The sequence below is a fragment of the Megalobrama amblycephala genome, linkage group LG14, assembly GCF_018812025.1.
Source record: "Megalobrama amblycephala isolate DHTTF-2021 linkage group LG14, ASM1881202v1, whole genome shotgun sequence".
Lineage (NCBI taxonomy): Eukaryota > Metazoa > Chordata > Actinopteri > Cypriniformes > Xenocyprididae > Megalobrama > Megalobrama amblycephala.
Window position 1 is genome coordinate 42,212,966 of NC_063057.1, and position 21,480 is coordinate 42,234,445.

General features: G+C 37.0%; 2 protein-coding genes across 6 annotated transcripts; both read left to right on the forward strand.

The window, feature by feature from the left end:
* On the forward strand, positions 1 to 6,969 carry sgta (small glutamine rich tetratricopeptide repeat co-chaperone alpha). Of its 4 annotated transcripts, none has more exons than XM_048155881.1 (11): positions 1 to 165; positions 259 to 362; positions 458 to 545; positions 625 to 724; positions 1,220 to 1,324; positions 4,480 to 4,621; positions 4,713 to 4,775; positions 4,851 to 4,888; positions 5,533 to 5,676; positions 6,181 to 6,303; positions 6,511 to 6,969. In XM_048155881.1, exons 1-10 carry the CDS (start codon positions 66 to 68, stop codon positions 6,290 to 6,292), a joined length of 996 nt encoding a protein of 331 aa, XP_048011838.1. In that variant the 5' UTR covers positions 1 to 65; the 3' UTR covers positions 6,293 to 6,303; positions 6,511 to 6,969. The 4 variants fall into 4 exon arrangements, with proteins under 4 accessions (XP_048011838.1, XP_048011836.1, XP_048011837.1 ...); XM_048155879.1 differs by having other exon boundaries at positions 2 to 165; positions 455 to 545; positions 6,181 to 6,331; XM_048155880.1 differs by having other exon boundaries at positions 2 to 165; positions 455 to 545; positions 6,181 to 6,323.
* Positions 6,970 to 7,110: 141 nt separating this feature from the next.
* LOC125245341 (zinc transporter ZIP3-like) lies at positions 7,111 to 11,146 on the forward strand. Of its 2 annotated transcripts, none has more exons than XM_048155888.1 (3): positions 7,111 to 7,533; positions 7,944 to 8,269; positions 8,891 to 11,146. In XM_048155888.1, exons 2-3 carry the CDS (start codon positions 8,063 to 8,065, stop codon positions 9,629 to 9,631), a joined length of 948 nt encoding a protein of 315 aa, XP_048011845.1. In that variant the 5' UTR covers positions 7,111 to 7,533; positions 7,944 to 8,062; the 3' UTR covers positions 9,632 to 11,146. The 2 variants fall into 2 exon arrangements, with proteins under 2 accessions (XP_048011845.1, XP_048011846.1); XM_048155889.1 differs by having other exon boundaries at positions 7,111 to 7,429.
* Positions 11,147 to 21,480: the final 10,334 nt, after the last annotated feature.

A 21,480-nucleotide genomic window follows, 5' to 3' on the forward strand; every position in this document is an offset into this window, starting at 1 on the left:
ATTTGTCTTTGTTTCTTAGGTTTCCTTCACAAATTTATTTGGTGAGGTTCAAGCCTCAAGACAGAATGGCAGACACAAAGCGTCTTGCATTCTCCATTATCCAGTTTCTCCATGATCAGCTGTCCTCTGGGGGTCTCACATCAGATGCTCAAGAAAGCTTAGAAGGTAAAACATTAGTGCTAGAATCAGTGCTGGACAGTGGACACTGTTATGTTATTGGTTTGTATTTAACAGGTCCTAATTTGCCCATTTATCTAGTTGCCATCCAGTGCCTGGAGACAGCATTTGGCATCTCTGTAGAGGACCAGAGCTTAGCAGTCAGTCAGTCTCTGCCAGAATTATTTGCTTCAGCAACTAAACAGGTAAAAGCTGTTCTTGGATGTCATCTAAACCATGTTGTTTTGAAATGTTTATTTATTGTGCTGAATGCACTCTCATTAATTGTTATACACAGCAGACTGATGCAACACAAGATAATACCAGTTCATCCAGTGGTTCACCTTCAGAAGAGCAGTTAGCAGAGGCAGAGCATCTTAAAACAGATGGTAAGAACATCACACCTTTAACATTTCAGGGTGCTTTATATGGTCCTCTCACTGAAAGTGTGCATGTATGTTCCTTCAGGCAACAATCAGATGAAGGTAGAGAACTTTAGTGCAGCTGTTGAGTTCTATTCTAAAGCCATCCAGCTTAATCCTCAAAATGCTGTCTACTATTGCAACAGGTACTTACACAATTTCATGAAATCAGAATTTTTTAATGCTGTAGTATTTTCATTATTTAATAGGTAAGTAACATGATAAATGTTACATGGGATTTTTTTTTTTTTTTTTTTTTTTTTTTTTTCAAATAATGATCATTAAAACGATAAATTTGGTAGTACATCAGTAATGGACTTGAATAGGCTTGATAGGCTATTTGTCCTTCTCCCCCATGCACAGAGCAATTGTCATACCAGAAAAGTGCTCATGTGCTCATGATTCTGTTTAGCAAGAAAAAAAAAATTATGTTAGATGCATACGCTTGCATATGTGTCCCTGACTTCATACATTTAAAACGTTTTAAATATGTTTATTACATTTTATTTTAATTTATTAATAATAATAATTAATAAACATGGAAGTTCAAATGTGTGACCTGGGTTTACCATATTTGATGCTAAATTAATATTTGACAGTATATATATAGTTTTTATTTATTTATTTTTTATTACTTTTAGAGCTGCAGCTTACAGCAAACTGGGGAACTATGCCGGAGCTGTTCAAGACTGTGAACGTGCCATTGGAATCGATCCAAACTACAGTAAAGCATATGGACGGATGGGGTAATTTAAATTTTTTTTTCCTGTAAAAATGTACAGCTCAGTTTTTACACTTTCTGAGAAATTATTTAAGGCCAATTGATGTCACTTGCATTTTTTAATGTTAAGGTCACATCTAGAGAAATTTATTTCTTCGCACTTCAATTTATAGAGTTCCTGCAGGTCCTTTAAAAAGTTTTCAGAAATTTAAAGGGATAGTTCACCCCAATATTAAAATTTTGTCATTAATTACTCACCCTCATGTCATTCCACACCCATAAGATGAAGATGATCTTGTGATCAGCGAACATAAGCAGAAGCTCAACTGAACGTGAATAACGCACAAGAACAAACCTCTTCTGGAAGCACAAGCGTGCTGCATAACACACTAGAATGAACCTCATTGGTTATGCAGCACGTTTGAGCTTCCGGAAGAGGTTCTTGTGCGTTATTCAGGTTCGGTTGAGCTTCTGCTTATGTTCGCTGATTAATGTTTACATGCGAGAAAAAGCCTAAATTAAATCTATTCATCATAACAAGCGATTGATTCTCTTCAGAAAATTTGGACAAAACCGCTCAAATCATATGTGAATCAAAGTGCATATTTTATCTCTCTTGTCTCTTTGAATTAGCATTTAAAATATCCTGCATTATGTAGAAAATATATTTTCTTGTTATAATTGGTATTTTGATTACAAAACAAAACTGTATCTGGCATTTAATTCAATATTCAGTTCAATGCATTTAATTCTTCTCTCTGAGCTAAACTGTCACAGGAAGGAAAGACCAAGAACAATATTAAATACATTCTGTAATTATTTTTTAATACTCTTGGCACAATAGTATGCAATCTGTGTTTCTATAAATGTATTGTTATTGTATCAGTGAAATCTAATAGCGCTTAACCTTTAATTCAGATGTATTAATATATTGGTGCATAAACCATTTTCATCTTCATATTTAATAAAACATGTCTTGTGTATTTTAAACTTGCAGTTTGTGATTGAATTGGTTTGTTCTGAATGGTTTTAATTTTATTTGTGCAGGTTTTAAAAAAGGTCTTGAAAAGCCTTCAATTTAAAAACCCTGCAGATACCCTGGTTTAAAATAATCTGATATTAAAGGGTTAGTTCACCCAAAAATGAGAAAAAAAAAAAAAAAAGATTTAGTCACCCCCAAGCCATCCTAGGTGTATATGACTGTCTTCTTTCAAACTCACACAGTCGGAGATATATTTAAAAATATCCTTGCTCTTCCAAGCTTTACAATGGTAGTGAAGCAAAAATAAGAGCATTCATCCATTGTTGCCCAACCCTATTTGTTTGAACCGCAAGAGGCATCTAAGCCAGGGCTGCCAACTTTTGAGTTCAGCTTAGAGTGAGATTTTGGGGGGTGGGGGCTTTGGTTATGGGGGAGGGGCTTATGGAGGGGTGTGGCTTGCTTTTGTACTGTTTTTTTTATGATAAAGTTATGTAAAATAACTGCTCAGTGCTGCAAAACAAACAATTCTGCTAATGCTAACTTAATTCTATATAAACTATTAGGGTTGTGACGACAGGTATCACGAGACGAGACTCGAGATTGAGTCCACGAGAAGAGACAAGATGGCGAAAAACATGACTAGAAAAAGTAGTCTGCAGTTGTATTTGAAATGTTTTAACTAATCATCTTGTAATGAATGTCATTTCAGTTCTACTTTCTGAGTATGAATTATCATATGCAGTAAAAGCACTGTAAAAGGTTTTACCACAAACTCAAGTGACTGACTTCTCTTCTGTATGATTTCTGTCTCTTCAGACCTTACTGTACATGATTTATGAGCTACAACTTTTGACCTCCTAATTGAACTCCTTTCCACAAACTGATCATATGATAAAAACAGTATAAATAAAAATGGTAACACTTTACAATAAGGTCTCATTTATTAACATTAATGTATTAACCAACATCAACTAACAATGAGAAATATATTTGCTACAGTATTTATTAATCTTTGTTTATGTTAGTTAATAAAAATAGTCATTCATTGTTAGTTCACGATAGTTCACAGTGCATTAACTAATGTTAACAAATGAAACCTTATTGTTTGTGCTTAATAAGATTAAGAGAAAACTGTTATTCATTTTTATGGTAACACTTTACAATAGGTGCAACCATAATCACACTCTCTCAATATTCAAAGTGCAAATAAGACCAATTTTTCTTTGATACAGAGCTAAGAGATGGTTACAACTACACTGCCCAGCCTAAAATAGCTTTCATATTGAGAGATATCTGTATTCATCAGGGAGCTGCTTTCAAATGCGGGGTATTGAAATCGCGTTTGAAAGCGCGCTCGCGTTTACTTTCACTTTCGTGATCGCGCTTAACTCTGTAAATGGAGCGGCGGCGACTGTTATCCAACTGAATTAAATGTTTTTTTTATTTAAATACAAAGCAAAATGACAGTGGAGGCGTATGTAAACGTAGTGGTGGCATATTCTTTCCTAATCATCCTAACACTCTGTCATGGCAACATCACAGACTACTTTTCGCCTCGACGAGAAATCTCGTCACACCCCTATAAACTATATAACAGCATATTAGGCCTATTAGTTACTAGCCTAAACTGGACGGAGACACGGAGCGCCCTCTAACTCACTGACCTGCCTGCGTTCACAATTCACACGGTGCAGATGGGAGGGAGAACGGCTGACTACACAGTTTATGGGAATAAATTGTGTATTTCCCTCACAATTGTCACAAAAAAACTCCCTGTACACTGTCTGTGCGCGTTGCTTTGCGAGATCATGCGGAGCGATTTTTTTTTTTCCCCCCTCACTTCTGCACGAGTCTGCGTGAGAATATGGGGGTGTGGCTTTGGGTCAATTGCGTGAGTCTCACGCTGAATGCGTGAGAGTTGGCAGCCTTGATCTAAGCTTACGCTACTCCTACATCCTATGTGATTTATCGCGCCAGAGATTTACTCATTTGGCAAAAGTCGACTTGCGCAATATGCATACAGTCGTCTGTAGTAAGCTAGTTATTTGAATTTATAGTTTTAAATATGGATTTTTTTTTTTTTTTACTACAAAAACTCATTGCTTCGCTTCAAAATACCTTTATTATTTTTGGGTGAACTATCCCTTTAAGCGATGTATATGTGGCATTTACTTTTCATTTCTTTTGCTTAAAACAAGGCTTGCTCTTGCAAGTTTGAACAAATACTCAGAGGCTGTGAGCTACTACAAAAAAGCCCTGGAGCTGGACCCTGACAATGACACCTATAAAGTCAACCTGCAAATAGCAGAACAGAAGATGAAGGAAACGCAGTCCAGCCCAGTGAGTCCACAGAGCCTCTCTGATAACAGCCAGTTTTTGTCAATTTGTGTAAAATAGAGAAACTTAAAGTCCATGTGTTTGTCATTGATAGGCAGGGGGTTTGGGTGGAGTTGACCTGGCTGGTTTGCTGAGTAACCCTGGCTTCATGAACATGGCGAGTAGAAATATATCTGAAATGCTCATCATTAATGCTCAATTATGCTCATCACTAACTCTCCACTCTCTTTAGGCATCTAATTTAATGAACAACCCGCAAGTGCAACAACTGTGAGTAGACAAAACTTAAAGCACAGCATTTATTATACACCTAAGTGTAACTGCAGTGTGTAGTTAATATCATCTGCAGCTTTAAATGCTAGAGCTCTTTAAAGTAGGGTGGATTCTGATTTGGCTTTCAATTATTTTATTGTTCATCAGCTGGAAAAAAATGTTCTGAAAGTGATTCCAATTATATCGTCTCTCATTATCGTTAGTTGTGGTATGGGCTTCCCTATTGTCATAGAAATAGAACGATTATTAAAACTTGATTGTTATAGATATTGTCCTTGGCCTTTACTCCTTGAATAAATGTGATTGTGTATCTTAATCATTATTTTGAGTTTTTAAATATATTTTTATTTCCTGCATATTGATTTTTTTTTTTTTTCTTCTTCTTTTTTTCTGTATTTTAGTGGTCCATGTGACTTTGTTGGTCACACCACAACTTTGATTTGGAGGGCAAACATTTTTCAGATATTAAAGAGTAACTTTTTCTAAGAAATAGTAATAAAATGTCAAACAATTTAACAAGGTTTTCTTTTCAAGAATGGCCTTTTTCTTATATATAATATCAGGATAGTTGTACTAACCTAGCACTGACATTAATTTGTGTCATCAGCAGTAATATATCAGCTTTTTCTTTGCCCATGTAGGATGTCAGGTATGATGTCTGGGGCTTATGGTCCTGTGGGGGGTGCCACCTCGCCAGGAGCAGCAGCAGCAGCAGCAGCAACAACAGCAACAACAGCAACAGCTGGAGCAGGAGGTGGTGGTGACCTCTCCAGCCTCATACAGGCGTAAGTTTAAACACCACTGTCTTGCTATTTTCATAGTAGAGCTACATGAATAATCTTTAACACTCATGCAATCTCATTTCTAAATTACAGCGATTTGGCTATGTCTACATTCATTCATATCTGCATTGACACATTCATATCTGTATTGACTTCACAAACAGTATTTTCAACCACAAGGTATCAGTATTTCGGTGTTACAACAATTCAAGTTATCACAGAAATACTGGAATAAAAGTTATAGTTCGGATATAAACACTGATGTCTGCTAGCGATCAGAATAGAGTAAATCTCCTTTTAAAAGAAACTTGAGGCTTCTCCTCTAGTAAATTACATGTTATTGTGTTTCTTTGTCTATTGAGAATTATGATCTCTATTTTAAACAAAAATCATAATTCTCAATTTATCCAGAATCATGCAGCTCTATTTCATAGATTACCGTTTCACTTCCTAAGTTCACGGTTATATTCAGTGGGGCTGACCTAGTGTTTTCCTGTCATGTGACAGTGGTCAGCAGTTTGCACAGCAAATGCAGCAGCAGAACCCTGAGCTTATCGAGCAGCTGAGGAGTCAGATGCGCAGTCGACCTCCCAGTAGTGCTGGCAATGACGAACCCTGACACTCCTCATGGTACCACTCATCACTCAAAAGTATTCATGTAAACAAATTGACATTTAAAAGATTGTAACAAAGCTTTTAATGTTTTAGACTTCCATATGATGTTTTATATATATTTAAACGTTTATGTGGTTTAGCTATACAAATATTCAAACAACAGCTTATTATATAAAGTATATCTGTTCAGAAATTAACATCACTTCTCCTCATTTTGCGCAGTTTAACTCTTGACCTGGTGGACCTGTGGAAGATGGGCTACTTTTTTTTCTTTTCTTTTCTTTTTTTCTTTTTCTTTTTTAAGATATACCTTGTTCCTACAACTCCAGGGACAAGACCAAGTTTATTCATCTATAAAAACTGCATGTGTTCCCACTGCCCCACATTGCCCTACCTGTTGGTAGCAGTCATCAGTGCACAATGTGCACATCGTATTTGGGCACTGGACTCAAAGAAATGTCTGATCAAATGAAATATCACACTGGGGTAACACTATATTCCCAAGTAATAATTCATTTTGTGATTGTAATGAATTGCTGCTACTTGGACATTATGCAGTTTGCTGTTTTAACTCTTCAGTGATTCATCTGTCCAATGACAAGTCTCTGTCTGAACTGAAAGGGGTTGGCAAGGAACATGTGCAATTTCAACATTGACAATTAAATGTCAAATTTCAAATAAGACTTGTGTTTTTGTAGCTGAAGCTTCATGTTTCATAACTGCTAGTCATTTTTGCAACCAATGAGATTTGTCAAAATTACAATTACGTTACTTAACAAAAATGACTCCTCATTTGTCCTGGTATTTTTTTTTAATCAAAGGAAATTGAGATTTGTGTAGCCTATATTTAGAAGAACTTGTCATTTGTAAGATCACTGTCTAAATATAGATTATCAAGCTGCTTATGTAGACAGCATTTTGTGGCTTTGTAGTAACGTTTGGAATATTCAAGCATTCTTTGCACCCTTAGCGTCAGCAAAATATTAGCAATTCATATTCGCATTTAAAAAGGATGGCGTTTCGAACGCACTTAATGTTGCCTTGCAGCTTGCAACGCGTACTAGCTAGGCAGTTCTCTGGGTTTTGAGACGCTGCTTCTGAACAGGCGCTTCAGTAGCAGGAAGTACCGGAACAAACACGGGTAAAACGTTTCAATTAATGCATACGTATATGAAGTATTATTTTTGTTTTAATTTAACTGTTCGAAGACGGCCCTTTTAATCCAGTAATACGGAATATATAAAGGTAATGTGCTTGCAGTGTTTAACTAACGTTAGCACTAAGCATTTGAACTAAGGAACTGCCGTAAACGACGTTTATTAATAGAAATTCTTAAAACGCAACAGATTTGAACATCTTAACGTAATGTGGTATTTTGTCGTTAATGTTTTCTCAGTACATGCACCATATAAAGGGTTTTTTCTACTTCGATAGCTAGCAGCTCATTAGAGTTAGCATGCTAATGTGAACACTGACCTCGTCAGTCACCTTATAAACAACAGAAATTTGTTGACAGGTGTGAATTAATCTACTGTACATGCCTGATAACGGCTGTTATACTAATAATGGTTTGAAATTGCTTATATTATTATTATGTTTCCCATATATTACGATATTTGATGAAACTGGACTGACGTTCGTAAAATTTATTTTAGGGATGTTGTCCATAACCTGACCTCAGGCTTCCTAGAAAGAAGAGTGGATTTGGGTTGCTCAGTGTTTAATTCAGGCCCAGATAGTTTGCTGAAGTGAGATCGCAGCCCATCTCCTCAGCATGGAGATAGCTGTGGCTAAAATCCTCTGCCTGCTGGGGGTGTTTGTCCTCATGTTGGGGGGCATCCTTATTCCTGTGAGGGTGATGCAGATGGACTATGATAAAGTCACAAGGTACAGAAGAGTAGTTGCTTTAAGCAACTCTTTTGGAGGAGGTGTATTTCTGGCCACCTGCTTCAATGCCCTTCTACCAGCAATTAGAGAAAAGGTATGTTATCAAACATGATTTTAGTTCTTAAAGGAACAGTTAACTAAAAAAAAAAAAAAAAAAAAAAAGTCACCTTCAGGTTGTTACAAAGATGTTTGTTTTTTCAGTGGAACACAAAAGGAGACATTTTCAATAATGTACTGGTCACTCATTTCCATGTAATTACAATTTATAGGGCTCCAAGTTTCAAAAAGGATACCAAAAGTGACATAAAAGCAGTTTATATGACAATATGACAAAATTAAACATTTATGACACTTCTATGGTGCCTTTCCATACTTTTTAAAGCTTGAAAGTTTCAGTCCCCATTAATTGTAAATTCATCGGGCAGGGCAGGGGGATATGAGGGGGGGAATGAGCAGATACATTTTTTAACAATTTCCTTTCATGTTCCACAGAAGAAATGAAATCATATGGGTTTGAAACAAGATGAGGGTGAGTAGATGATGTCAGAATTTTATTTTTTTGGGTAAACTATCTCTTCAAGACCCTTAAGGATTGCATCTATCTGTTATGTAAACAAAGTAAGTTATACAAACAGAATTGTCATCAGGAAGTTCACTGGGATTTATTGAAGTCAAATTACTGTTTTTGCATGTTACCTTGCCTTTTTTCTTTTAGGTTGAGGACATTTTGAAAGAGGTAAAGATCACCAGTCAGTACCCACTGGCAGAGACCATGATGATGCTTGGATTTCTCCTCACCGTATTTGTGGAACAGGCTGTGCTTACTTTTCGCAAGGAGAAGCCCTCGTTTATCGACCTAGAGACATTTAATGCTGGTGGCTCGGAAGTGGGGAGCGACTCAGAGTATGATGCTCCATTCATTGCTCCCGCTCGGGGTGCAGCCAGAGCCCAGCAGCACCATTCTTATCACCACGGACACTTCAACCCTTCTGAGCTGAAGCGTGCTGGGCTATTGAGATTAGCTAGCCTAGTGCTAGCACTGTCTGCTCACTCTATCTTTGAGGGTCTTGCTTTGGGTCTTCAGGACGATGGGGCTAAACTTGGAAGTCTCTTCATTGGAGTGGCCATCCACGAGACACTAGCATCTGTGGCGTTGGGGGTTAATGTAGCCAAGGCAGGAGTCCCCTTACGAGATGCCAGTAAACTGGGCTTAACAGTAAGCCTAATGATTCCTCTGGGCATTGGGATTGGCATGGGTATTGAAACGGTCCAACACTGGACAGAAAGTATTATATCTGTAGTGCTCCAGGGCCTGGCAGCTGGCACATTCCTCTTCATTACGTTCTTTGAGATCCTCTCACAAGAGCTGGCGGATAAACACGACAGACTACTGAAAGTGCTGTTTCTTGCACTAGGCTATGGTGTACTAGCAGGGCTTGTCTTTATCAAATGGTAAAGGAGTTCAAAAGTGAACAAATTCCATAATCTATTGCCACTCCTATTCTTTTTCTTTTTTTTTTTTCCCATTCTTTAGGTAAATATCACACTGTATTGTTTTGTTCATTTAACAGTCAATATTTACCAATATTATGATGACTCAATGAATATTACTGTTTTGTTTTGTTGAAGAATTTGCTTTCAGATACAATTAGTTGAATGCAAATGTAATGGAATGTTAACAAGAGACTGGAAGCAAGTTCTGTCAGGACCATTTTCGTTAAAGTTGGTTCTGTTCTCGGCAAGAACTCCCTGCGCAGCCATGCAGCCTGCCATGAATAAGAGCAGGGAGAACAGCGATAACCCCCCTAGTGTAAACAGAACAGAAACAACATAAATGTATTGCAGATATCATTAATGTTCAATAATTTAATGTACTTCATAATTCAAGAAATTCAAAGGGGAATCAGAAGGCCAAATCCTGACTGGACAAGAGGAGGTGCTAGGGATGGAGGAGGGTAATTAGCTCCTGAGCAATGTGATAGATGCTGATATTACTGATGGACCTTATATATGAATGCTGTGATAGGCGTCATATTCCCATAGGTAGATGTGGATCAGATGAGAGTCAGCTAATGCGAGCTTGACTGACGTGACCTGCCAGAACTAACACTACACTTGATTTATTTTTAACTTAAAGTTGAATGTTTTTAGTAAGAACTTTGTGTTGAATTTGATCAGATTTATTTACAATAAATTCAGTGTAGTTGAGTGCACATAATAGTCAAACTGCCAAAAGTTACTTGACTGAGCAGCTTTACTGGGGGAAAACACATGATCAAGGCAGAGAATAAAGGTTTGGTTGTGAGCTGACTGCTGGGGCTGTAGACAGATAAATGGTGTTTTGAATTAGATTATTTGATTATTGGGGAGCTTTTTAGCTGAATGAATTTAAGTGGCCTGTGATTGGTGGTTCACCATTTGATGTAATGTACTCAATGTAATGTTCTAGATTTGAACTATCTATTGAACTAGGGTTTTTTTTTTAAATGCAGAGAATTGTTGAATTTATGATTTCTGTTTATAAGCTTATGTGGTGCATTATTAAAATGGAAATTGGGCATGAATATTGCCCATAGTGAACCTAAGGAAATTTAAAATTCACAACATTTTTTGTGTGTTTGAACAATCTTTTGTATATCTTTATTTTACTTTCACATTTTTATGTACTTTTACAGCCATATGAATCTTTATGGATATATTGTTTTAAGTCATATGAGAGGAGTTCTCAATACCCTTTTCAATGTTCAAGTATTTCTGGGCAGTTTTCACAAGTTGTATATCAGATCTGTTGCTTGACAAGAAAAAGTTAATCTGTAGCCTTTTCCTGTCTGTGTTATTTTACAAGGATCAATGATATTTAGTATTTAAGTGATGCAAACTCTCCTTTTTAAAAAAGCATACAGAATTGTATCTATAATTTTTAATTTAATAAAGTAATTCTCTTAGTTGTGTAATTATATTTTAATCAGAACACATATTTTTGATTGTCTTATTTACGGAGTAATTGCTTTGTTATTGCCTAGTTGAAAGTGTTCTATGACCTATCGGACCTATTAACACTGAGGGTGCATCTCAAACAGCTCCCTAGTTCAGTAGTCAGGGCACTGATCAGGGAGTCTGCCATTTTAACGGCTTTCTCAATCGCAAAATCCTTCCAGTGCACTGAAATGCTCGCTGCCTAAAAAGTCCCACAGTGCACCGTGAAAACCAGGGAGCATCGATGTTCCCTTAACAGAAGTTCTGAAGCGTGAAACCTAAATCATGTCGCAGCTTCTTATTGACGCTATCCGGTCCACCTTAAAAAACGCGACGCTTCCGCGTTTGTAGCTTCTTATTCACGCTCAGTTTAGGGACTGCGGTTTTTCTGTTTTCTGCTTTTTGTGTCTATTTTCAGAATTAAAGGAAAATAAACTATTTTGAAATGCAAATAGCACTGATATATCAGCGAAAATATGCTGCAAAAATATAAAGGCACTTAAAATATAATTATAGTATTCTTTGTTTATTGAACGTGTCATCAGCTCAACTTGAAGGACCGTGTGGTTTTTCTCTTGTTCACGCTTTTTATGCTATATTGTCTATTTTTAGAAAAAAGAATAAACTATTCTGAAATGTAAATAACACCGAAATATCTGTGAAAATTACTGTACAATTACAAAGGTATATAAAAACAATTACATCATTCTTTTTGCACGTCATCATTTGAATGCATTAATGAATCAATTGAATAAAAAAATTATTCATGAAAATATTACAGATTTTAATATCACAAGGTAACTAGAGACTATCAGCTCCAGCTCCAGCTCCAGCTTGGATCCAGCCTTTTATGAAGACTTCAGATGAAGGACTCCAGAACATCAAACATGGATGATTATACAAAATGATCATGTTATCATTGCTTTGCATGCACACTACTTTTGCTTAAAAGAAGTAATATCTTAATATCTTAATAAAAGAAGTAATATCTTAATATCTTGTACGTTCTGATATCATCTCAAAAAAGAAGACTATTGTGTAATTAAATTACCTTTCAGGGTGCGTTAAAAGTTGCACTGGGGCCTTATTCCCAATGTACTTGAATGTCACCATGCACATTTTCAGACATTTTTACTGTAGCATTATTAAGTTATGGACCCATGAATTTGACAAATGTGACAATACATTTATAGGAGAAATTGCACTTTTGGCCCAGTTGGAGGCTCTATATCTCAGCTGCCTTTAAGGGTGCGTTCAAAGTTGCACTTAGGCCTTATTCCAAGTACACTTGACTGTCACCATGCACATTTTCAGTCATTTTTACTGTAGCATTTTAAAGTTATGGACCCATGAATTTGACAAATGTGACAATACATTTACAGGAGAAATTGCACTTTTGGCCCAGTTGGAGGCGCTATATCTCAGCTGTCTTTATGGGTGCGTTAAAAGTTGCTCTGGGGCCTTATTCCAAGTACACTTGACTGTCACCATGCACATTTTCAGACATTTTTACTGTAGCATTTTAAAGTTATGGACCCATGAATTTGACAAATGTGACAATACATTTACAGGAGAAATTGCACTTTTGGCCCAGTTGGAGGCGCTATATCTCAGCTGTCTTTATGGGTGCGTTAAAAGTTGCTCTAGGGCCTTATTCCAAGTGCACTTGACTGTCACCATGCACATTTTCAGACATTTTTACTGTAGCATTTTAAAGTTATGGACCCATGAATTTGACAAATGTGACAATACATTTACAGGAGAAATTGCACTTTTGGCCCAATTGGAGGCGCTATATCTCAGCTGTCTTTATGGGTGCGTTAAAAGTTGCTCTGGGGCCTTATTCCAAGTGCACTTGACTGTCACCATGCACATTTTCAGACATTTTTACTGTAGCATTTTAAAGTTATGGACCCATGAATTTGACAAATGTGACAATACAGTAACAGGACAAATTGCACTTTTGGCCCAGTTGGAGGCCCTATATCTCAGCTGCCTTTAAGGGTGCGTTCAAAGTTGCACTGGAGCCTTATTCCCAAATAACTTGTCTGTCAAGTCAAGTCACCTTTATTTATATAGCGCTTTTTACCATGCAGATTGTGTCAAAGCAGCTTTACATTGATAACTGGTACATAATTTCGCTGCACAGCAGCTCTTAAAGAATAGTGTCAATGCAGGCAGATCAGAAGCACTGTTGAATAAATGTCAGGAATAATATTGAATATCAAATGTCAAGTGTCCCCAACTAAGCAAGCCAAAGGCGACAGCGGCAAGGAACCCAAACTCCATCAGGTGACATCAGGTTGAAAACGAGTGGCAAATAGGTGTTAAAATGGAGAAAAAAAACCTTGGGAGAAACCAGGCTTAGTCGGGGGGCCAGTTCTCCTCTGGTGAACAGTGCTTTGTTACAATTCAGGTTGCTATCATAAGTCTGATAGGATCACAACAATCAAAGTATTTATTTAAGTTCCATCCAGTTGAGGATCGTATTCATCATGCCAGTATGGACGGTCTGTTGAGGAACTGTGGCACTGGCTGTCCTGTCGATGAGGCCTTCACAATGGATGATCTAGTTGACTCGATCTCTGATGATACTTCAGGGCTGCGTTGTGGTCGTGTCATGGCACCGGTCCTTGGTCTCAGCTGGATACGGCCCGGTTCCGGTTGACTATGGTAAACCTCTGGATAAACAGAAAGACTAATATTAGCATAGATGCCATTCTTTTTCAGATGTAACGGGTACATCAATGTGTTGTTTCTCATGAAACTTTTGTCACATTTGTCAAATACATGGGTTCATAACTTAATAATGCTACAGTAAAAATGTCTGAAAATGTGCATGGAGACAGTCAAGTGTACTTGGAATAAGGCCCCAGTGCAACTTCTAACGCACCCATAAAGACAGCTGAGATATAGCGCCTCCAATTGGGCCAAAAGTGCAATTTCTCCTGTAAATGTATTGTCACATTTGTCAAATTCATGGGTCCATAACTTTAAAATGCTACAGTAAAAATGTCTGAAAATGTGCATGGAGACAGTCAAGTGTACTTGGAATAAGGCTCCAGTGCAACTTTGAACGCACCCTTAAAGGCAGCTGAGATATAGGGCCTCCAACTGGGCCAAAAGTGCAATTTGTCCTGTTACTGTATTGTCACATTTGTCAAATTCATGGGTCCATAACTTTAAAATGTTACAGTAAAAATGTCTGAAAATGTGCATGGTGACAGTCAAGTGTACTTGGAATAAGGCCCCAGAGCAACTTTTAACGCACCCATAAAGACAGCTGAGATATAGCACCTCCAATTGGGCCAAAAGTGCAATTTCTCCTGTAAATGTATTGTCACATTTGTCAAATTCATGGGTCCATAACTTTAAAATGCTACAGTAAAAATGTCTGAAAATGTGCATGGTGACAGTCAAGTGCACTTGGAATAAGGCCCCAGAGCAACTTTTAACGCACCCATAAAGACAGCTGAGATATAGCGCCTCCAATTGGGCCAAAAGTGCAATTTCTCCTGTAAATGTATTGTCACATTTGTCAAATTCATGGGTCCATAACTTTAAAATGCTACAGTAAAAATGTCTGAAAATGTGCATGGTGACAGTCAAGTGCACTTCGAATAAGGCCCCAGTGCAAATTTGAACGCACCCTTAAAGACAGCTGAGATATAGCGCCTCCAATTGGGCCAAAGTGCAATTTCTCCTGTTACTGTATTGTCACATTTGTCAAATTCATGGGTCCATAACTTTAAAATGCTACAGTAAAAATGTCTGAAAATGTGCATGGTGACAGTCAAGTGCACTTCGAATAAGGCCCCAGTGCAAATTTGAACGCACCCTTAAAGACAGCTGAGATATAGCGCCTCCAACTGGGCCAAAAGTGCAATTTCTCCTGTTACTGTATTGTCACATTTGTCAAATTCATGGGTCCATAACTTTAAAATGCTACAGTAAAAATGTCTGAAAATGTGCATGGTGACAGTCAAGTGTACTTGGAATAAGGCCCAAGTGCAACTTTGAACGCACCCATAAAGGCAGCTGAGATATAGCGCCTCCAACTGGGCCAAAAGTGCAATTTCTCCTGTAAATGTATTGTCACATTTGTCAAATTCATGGGTCCATAACTTAATAATGCTACAGTAAAAATGTCTGAAAATGTGCATGGTGACATTCAAGTACATTGGGAATAATGCCCCAGTGCAAGTTTTAACGCACCCTGAAAGGTAATTTAATTACACAATAGTCTTCTTTTATGAGATGATATCAGAACGTACAAGATATTAAGATATTACTTCTTTTATTAAGATATTAAGATATTACTTCTTTTAAGCAAAAGTAGTGTGCATGCAAAGCAATGATAACATGATCATTTTGTATAATCATCCATGTTTGATGTTCTGGAGTCCTTCATCTGAAGTCTTCATAAAAGGCTGGATCCAAGCTGGAGCTGGAGCTGATAGTCTCTAGTTACCTTGTGATATTGAAATCTGTAATATTTGCATGAATAAATTTTTTATTCAATTGATTCATTAATGCATTCAAATGATGACGTGCAAAAAGAATGATGTAATTGTTTTATATACCTTTGTAATTGTACAGTAATTTTCACAGATATTTCGGTGTTATTTACATTTCAGAATAGTTTATTCTTTTTTTTTTTCTAAAAATAGACAATATAGCATAAAAAGCGTGAATAAGAGAAAAACCACACGGTCCTTCAAGTTGAGCTGATGACACGTTCAATAAACAAAGAATACTATAATTATATTTTAAGTGCCTTTACATTTTTGCAGCATATTTTCGCTGATATATCAGTGCTATTTGCATTTCATAATAGTTTATTTTCCTTTAATTCTGAAAATAGACACAAAAAGCAGAAAACAGAAAAACCGCACTGTCCCTAAATTGAGCGTGAATAAGAAGCTACAAACGCGGAAGCGTCGCGTCTTTTAAGGTGGACCGGATAGCGTCAATAAGAAGCTGCGAATAAGAAGCTGGATTCAGCCTCGTTGAGCCAACTCTCTATACAGAGTGACACAAGCTGTTATGTACAACGAGGACGTTGTCACGTCTACACGAATTTACACGGATTACACACCATTCTGACATTAAACTGCCTTTAGTCATGTTAGGATTATGGCTGAAGTGGATAATGTTTAAGACACATTTACATTTTTTTTTTTTTTTTTACAATTCTTTAAAATATTGTTATATTTCACAATGCTACTGTTTTTATTGTACTGTATATGAGAGAGTTCTTTCAAACACATCAAAAAATCTTACCATCCCCAAACTTTTCATCAGTTGTATCTATTGTAACCTGTGCTGTGCTGCACAAGCATATCTACCGTGTGGTGCAGGTTTCATGTGTGGTTTCGATAATTTACAGCGATGGAGAATTTACGGCTCAACTCATGTCAAAAGTGGTAAGACTTATCAGTTTTATGGACGTTGCCATCTTTGATATAACTTTGGATACTGTGGTTATGGTTACTAGTAAGATAATACGGGCTTGACTCCCGTTGCATTAATACACACAGTATTCAAGATGCTAAGTTGCTGTTTGAACAAGACATTTCAAGACTCGCCTGTAAGCAGAGGTTGCCAATCCCAAAAACTGACTGTGTGTATATAGCCTTTATGTAGATTATCACAAACTGCAAACAAGAAGCATTCATGTTATTTTTTTCCAACTGAAAAACAAGAAAAAGAAATAAGCAAATTGTGTTAGATTATGTCTGAATGCTAGACGCTCTAAATGGTTTTCACTGGAAGTTCGACAGCTGTGCTACAAAAAGCTGACAGAGACACTGAAGTAAATAGTTGTTGCTAAGGAAATAAAACACTGTAGATTGTAGACACATTGGTGTAAACTGGGGCATATTCTTCGTAGGTCGCTAACTCACTTAGCTTAGGGTGACCATATGCACCATTCTCCCAGGACGCGGTCCTGTCCAGGATTTCTAAATTGCCTAAAATGGCTCGAGCCCTTGCCTCTTTAATTGTGAAAGTGGTCATATCGATGTGCCCCCGGAACGCGATTTAGGAACGCGATTTCTACACGGAGGTCTGTGCAAGCCACTGTTCTTATTGACATTCTTCATGCAATGCATTAAAATGTTGTCGTATTTGCAATGCTTTGACCGTTCTCTGTAGATCCAGCCTTCTTGCAAGCCACGATCAGTTGATTATGTATAATGCATGCTATTGGTCAAAATAATTTCAGTCATTACCTTCCGCAAATATGAAAACAAAACCAAAACTGGGACATTTTATGCAATTTTATGCAAATCCTGGACAGGACGCGTCCTGGGAAAATGGCGCATATGGTCACCCTACAAGTTGCGTCCCAAATGACGCACTATACACTATGCACTTATACACTATGTACTTGTGCACTATGCACTCATCCATGTAGTGCGTGAATTGTATAAGGTTATTTTGTCATTTAACAACGGAGTCCGATCCTCCCTTCCCCTCCACTACGTAATTAAAGCTGCGACAGTCGAGTGCACGAAGTGTCCAACATTCCACACTTCGTTTTTTCCGTTAATTTAGTGCATCATCCGGGTATTTAAAGTGCACTTTTTCTTTTTTGGAATTTTCTGTGTGAACGCACTACTCGCACTATTTATACTTAAAAACGTCATAGAATAGTGCACAAGTACGCGAATTGGGACGCACCTCCTAACTTAGCTGGATTTGACTGATGGCGATTTGGCATGATCTTGGATTGTTCGGTTCTTCGACGCTCATCCTGGACTTGCTGTCATAGCAACAGGTCCGTAAACTCAAACCTGCTCGGGAGCAGGCTTATTTCATGTAAACAGGATTAGATTGCATCTTTTTAAGCGGAGGTATGCTTAAAGTCTGTCCCAGCCACTGCTACTTTCCCACAAGAGTACCCTAATGTAAACCAGGGACAATAATAATGATTAAAACAAATTTGCAAATAATACTATAATGCCGTGTAGTGTCATAATATAGACACCGACAGTTTTACTCTTTGAGAGATTCATTCGTGAGGGAATAATTACGTAATAATTTTTTATTGGAGTCTTACACACATGATGTACAGATGTCTATGCCATACATGCATTTGTGCATTTGAACCGCGACAGATATTATGGTAGTGGCTTTATGAAGCGCAGGAGATGCAGATAACTTGATCTTGACCCTTAAGAAACTTTAATTAATGCTGTCAAATATGCTTCAAAGGTAAATTAGTTGCTAATTACAACATTGAAATAAAAAATTGCCTGTACAAATATTAGAAATTGTGAATATAGCCTAAATAATTGGGTAATCATGTAAAAAAATATATATATATTGCACATTTCATTTATCTATTATAACATTTATGTCGTTCTTCTGTCATTTATTCGCTTGGCTGTTTCCTTATAAATGTCTAGAAATTCGTCAAGTTTTTAGTCAGGTGTCTTTTCTCATTCTATGATGTCATTACGTTGCCGTCTTGACTCCAGCCAAGAGTCAATGGCTGCATTGCTGATCGTGGTTTCGTGTATCGATACATCTGCCCTTTTCATGGAACACGAGAACACGCAGTAATCTTAGACAACTTAATCCAGATATTTTAATCCAATCTGCAAATTCGTTTGAAGAACCAAATTAGCCAGAGTTCAGTTATCACGATTAGAAGATCTGGCATCTGTCAAATCATCTCAGATGTATTAAGCGAGGTACGAAGAATATGCCCCTGGTAGGTTACACTCTGTCTAAACTGGACACGAATGGCACAACGTCACATCAAAAGCACATAAATCATTATAATCAGTGATTCTGTCTACACTGGGTGCCAAGAGTAAATGGATACCCCAGTGTATTTGACCCAATCCGTGCACTTGCGTTACCGACAACAGTATAAATGTGACCCGCTCTGGCGAAATAAGTCGGAAGTCGCAACGTTCTATTTTATGGGCCAATAATGTGGAAAAACAATGAAAAAATCGATTTATTTTTTGGAAGCTAATTTCAAAAAACAGACTTTCAAAAATAATCTCCCAAAGTTTCGTAGTCCAGATAATTGAGTAAAGGTATTTAAATGGCTATTAAATTTGAAATGGTTTTACTAAATTCGCTGGAAATTAACTTCTCAACTCCTCTCGTCACTTATGAGCATTTCCCGGTATCCCCTGAAACGTCATTATCTCTGCTCTACAAATATGGTGTTACACGTTGTATAGAACCAATCAAAAAGCTTAGAAATATAAACACACTGACCTAAACGCTGATTTTTAACAATAGGAAGCCCCGTTTCGACTGACAGACTAGCGCGCCTTATAAAATAAAACTCCCATTTGCATGTCTCTCTTTAAAAGCCAATAAAAATTGAATCCATATAGGTAGCACAAAAATTCTTTTTTCATACAAAACCAAAGACTTTGAACTTCAATATCAAGCCTCCAACATGCTTCTGTTGCGTTGTTTTCACCCTCTAATGAGTCTGAGTAATATGTGTTTACAACAAAAATAGCACAGCAGCTAACTGAATACAAGTATGCATATTTCACGTGCTCATAACTTCATGAAAAATGCACAGATCATAAAAATGGCACATCAATATTTAAAGCAGATTCTCAAGATTTAAATGAATCTAAAATCAATATAATATATTGCGATGATCACAAGATATTACTCAAGGAATGATTTAACATACTTGGCTAAAAACATGTCTCTCATCTCTCCGGGATGCAGTGTGTATCCAATGTTCCCGGACCCATCCATGTTCGTTTTCCAATGTGGAATAACACAAAATAGATATCATTTTAAAGCTTAGAATCTCATCTTTTTAATGCAAATAACCATTTTGAAAAACTCCTAACGAGTGCTGAGAAGCACCTCTAAACCCGAGTTTACCGCCCGTTGGCGCCACCTGGCTGCGGAAAAAATGAACAACAATTTTTCAAACTATTCTTTATGCTATCACCACGAAATTTGAACCAGATGCAGCTCACATATAGGAGAGCACCACCAAAAAATATTTTTTTTAGCGATCTTATTGTGTTCCTGAGTTATTCCATGTCAAATAATAAAAAAGAAAAATTATTTTTAAAAAAAAGTATACATATTTTTGTCTTTTATCAGCTGTTTCTCAGCAAGAAAATGTCCAAATGTAATGTAATTTATATTTTCTTAAAATTTAAAATGTTTTCTATCAAATGATACCTACCGTTTGACTCTCCTTGCTAGAGTTTTGGAGTTATGAGTCTTTACTTTTGTGTGTGTCGCTCAGGAAAAAAAAAAAAAAAACTCTAAAAAAGCCTTCAGGTCTTAAAGGGTTAATTCAAATAAATACTTTCAAATAATTTGAGCTTCAGCCTGGTTTAGCATTTTATATATATATAAAAATGTCTTTGGTCAAATTAAGCTGTAAAATAAATAGTTAATCCCTTTAAATGCAATGGATTTTGAAAGATATCAACAAAAAAATGGGCAAAAAACTTTAAAAGCAATTTTCTCAGGTTTTCAATTGGAAAAAGAGGGCAGACGACCATAATTCAAATGGGTATATCTTTAAAACCATTCAAGGTATGACTTTGACTAGCATATCATTTTAAAGCTTATTGTCTCATCTTTCCATTGATACCAAAGTCTCAATTTTGAAATTTGGGTCACTGTGACTCATTTTGCTGGATCAGGTCACAAATGTACTTGGAACATACGCTTTGATGTGTTCAATGACACGGCAGTGTAGACACGTTGTTAGAATGCTGCTTTTTTGCAAGTACTGTAGTTATAAGTTTCAGCTCGGAAATCTTTGGCGTATACTTGCCTTAAAACAAACACCCCCCAAGAATATCTCAATGCCCCCTTTTGAAAAAATTGCTTCCAGCACCCCAGATATTCGCTGAACGCCCACATTTAAAAAAAAAAAAATAAATAAAAAAACTAACCTAGAATCTGACAGCGTTGTTGATGGCTCCAGGCTTGATGATGATGCTGTGAGGGAGGTTCGCTTAAGTATCATGATTCATGATTATAATGTTTCATGGTCACTACAAAATAATTTGACAATATGAATCTGTGAAACAACTTACAACAGTTGATCTGCCACATCCCGTAGCAAACTCCAATCTCTGTTGCTAGTTAGATCTGATGCTTCTACATGAGTTCTCAACCAGTAATGCATTGGATCTACGCTGTCGGAGATGGAGCCGCAGGGAGAAGCAGCTGAGGTGGAGACAGGGTGCCGGAGGACTGAAGCATGGGCGACAAGGCAGGAGAGACAAGTCAAGTCAAGTCAAGTCAAGTCACCTTCATTTATATAGCGCTTTTTACAATGCAGATTGTGTCAAAGCAGCTTTACAT

Coding starts and splice junctions, on each gene's coding strand:
- LOC125245341 (XM_048155888.1), top strand. CDS start 8,063: ATGGAGATAGCTGTGGCTAAAATCCTCTGCCTGCTGGGGGTGTTTGTC. Junction 8,270..8,890: donor TACCAGCAATTAGAGAAAAG/GTATGTTATCAA, acceptor TTTTTCTTTTAG/GTTGAGGACATTTTGAAAGA.
- sgta (XM_048155879.1), top strand. CDS start 66: ATGGCAGACACAAAGCGTCTTGCATTCTCCATTATCCAGTTTCTCCAT. Junction 4,776..4,850: donor ACCCTGGCTTCATGAACATG/GCGAGTAGAAAT, acceptor CACTCTCTTTAG/GCATCTAATTTAATGAACAA. Junction 4,889..5,532: donor AACCCGCAAGTGCAACAACT/GTGAGTAGACAA, acceptor TTGCCCATGTAG/GATGTCAGGTATGATGTCTG.